Below are 681 nucleotides of genomic sequence, written 5' to 3' on the forward strand. Positions count from 1 at the left end.
GTCCGGCCTGTGTGGAAAGCAACGGCCCTGCTCCCTCAGAGCACCCCCCGGGTCCCCCGGTCCTGGGCCTTTCACGGGCCCGGCCTGTGTGGAAAGCACCGGCCTTACTCCGTCAGATCCTCCATCCCCAGCCTCTCCCGTGCTTTCACGGGTCCCCCAGGCCTTTCCCGGGCCTGGCCTGTGTGGAAAGCACCGGACTTTTCCTCAGAGAAAGTCCGGGCGCGGGCCTCTCTCCCTGTGGGCCACGTCGTGGCCTGTCTCCATGGAGAAGGATTTACCCTGCGGAGTCAGGCCCGCCTGCCTGCCCACGACCTTTCTCTCCCGCTCTCCTAGGATGGGGACGTTCACAGGCACCTGTACCTCCAGGGTGTCCTCACCAGCCTGGCAGAGGTGGCAGAGAGACCCAAGTAAGTGAGGCAGGGCTTGCATGCCAACCTGGCATTGTGGTGGCTGCAAGTATGTCCCTTGGTTCATGTGTCCTGCTTTGTGTTACGGTGTGTGGTATGCTTGGGATGAACCCTGCCTGCCTGTATCGTGTGGGTGTGAGGCTGGGATGGGTGGCGTTTCTCTTATCCATGGACTTTAGAGGCCAAGAAGAAGTAAGTTAAAAGGGAGAAGGCATGGGCCTGGTGCAAAGCAGTTTGAAAAGGGGAATGAGGTGATGCTGTTTGCAAACCTCAA

At 59.9% G+C, this 681-nt stretch overlaps 1 protein-coding gene across 1 annotated transcript in view; it reads left to right on the forward strand.

Moving 5' to 3' along the window:
* Window positions 1-333: 333 nt before the first annotated feature.
* Window positions 334-681, forward strand: part of ZNF511 (zinc finger protein 511) — a gene marked incomplete at its 5' end in the record, with an annotated part of 3,793 nt that continues 3,445 nt past the window's right edge. Inside the window, one exon of the mRNA XM_010182354.1 lies at window positions 334-407. Coding sequence (XP_010180656.1) covers window positions 334-407 — 74 coding nt within the window. The remainder of the gene's footprint in view (window positions 408-681) is intronic.

This window comes from Mesitornis unicolor, unplaced genomic scaffold (assembly GCF_000695765.1).
Source record: "Mesitornis unicolor isolate BGI_N332 unplaced genomic scaffold, ASM69576v1 scaffold14534, whole genome shotgun sequence".
NCBI lineage: Eukaryota > Metazoa > Chordata > Aves > Mesitornithiformes > Mesitornithidae > Mesitornis > Mesitornis unicolor.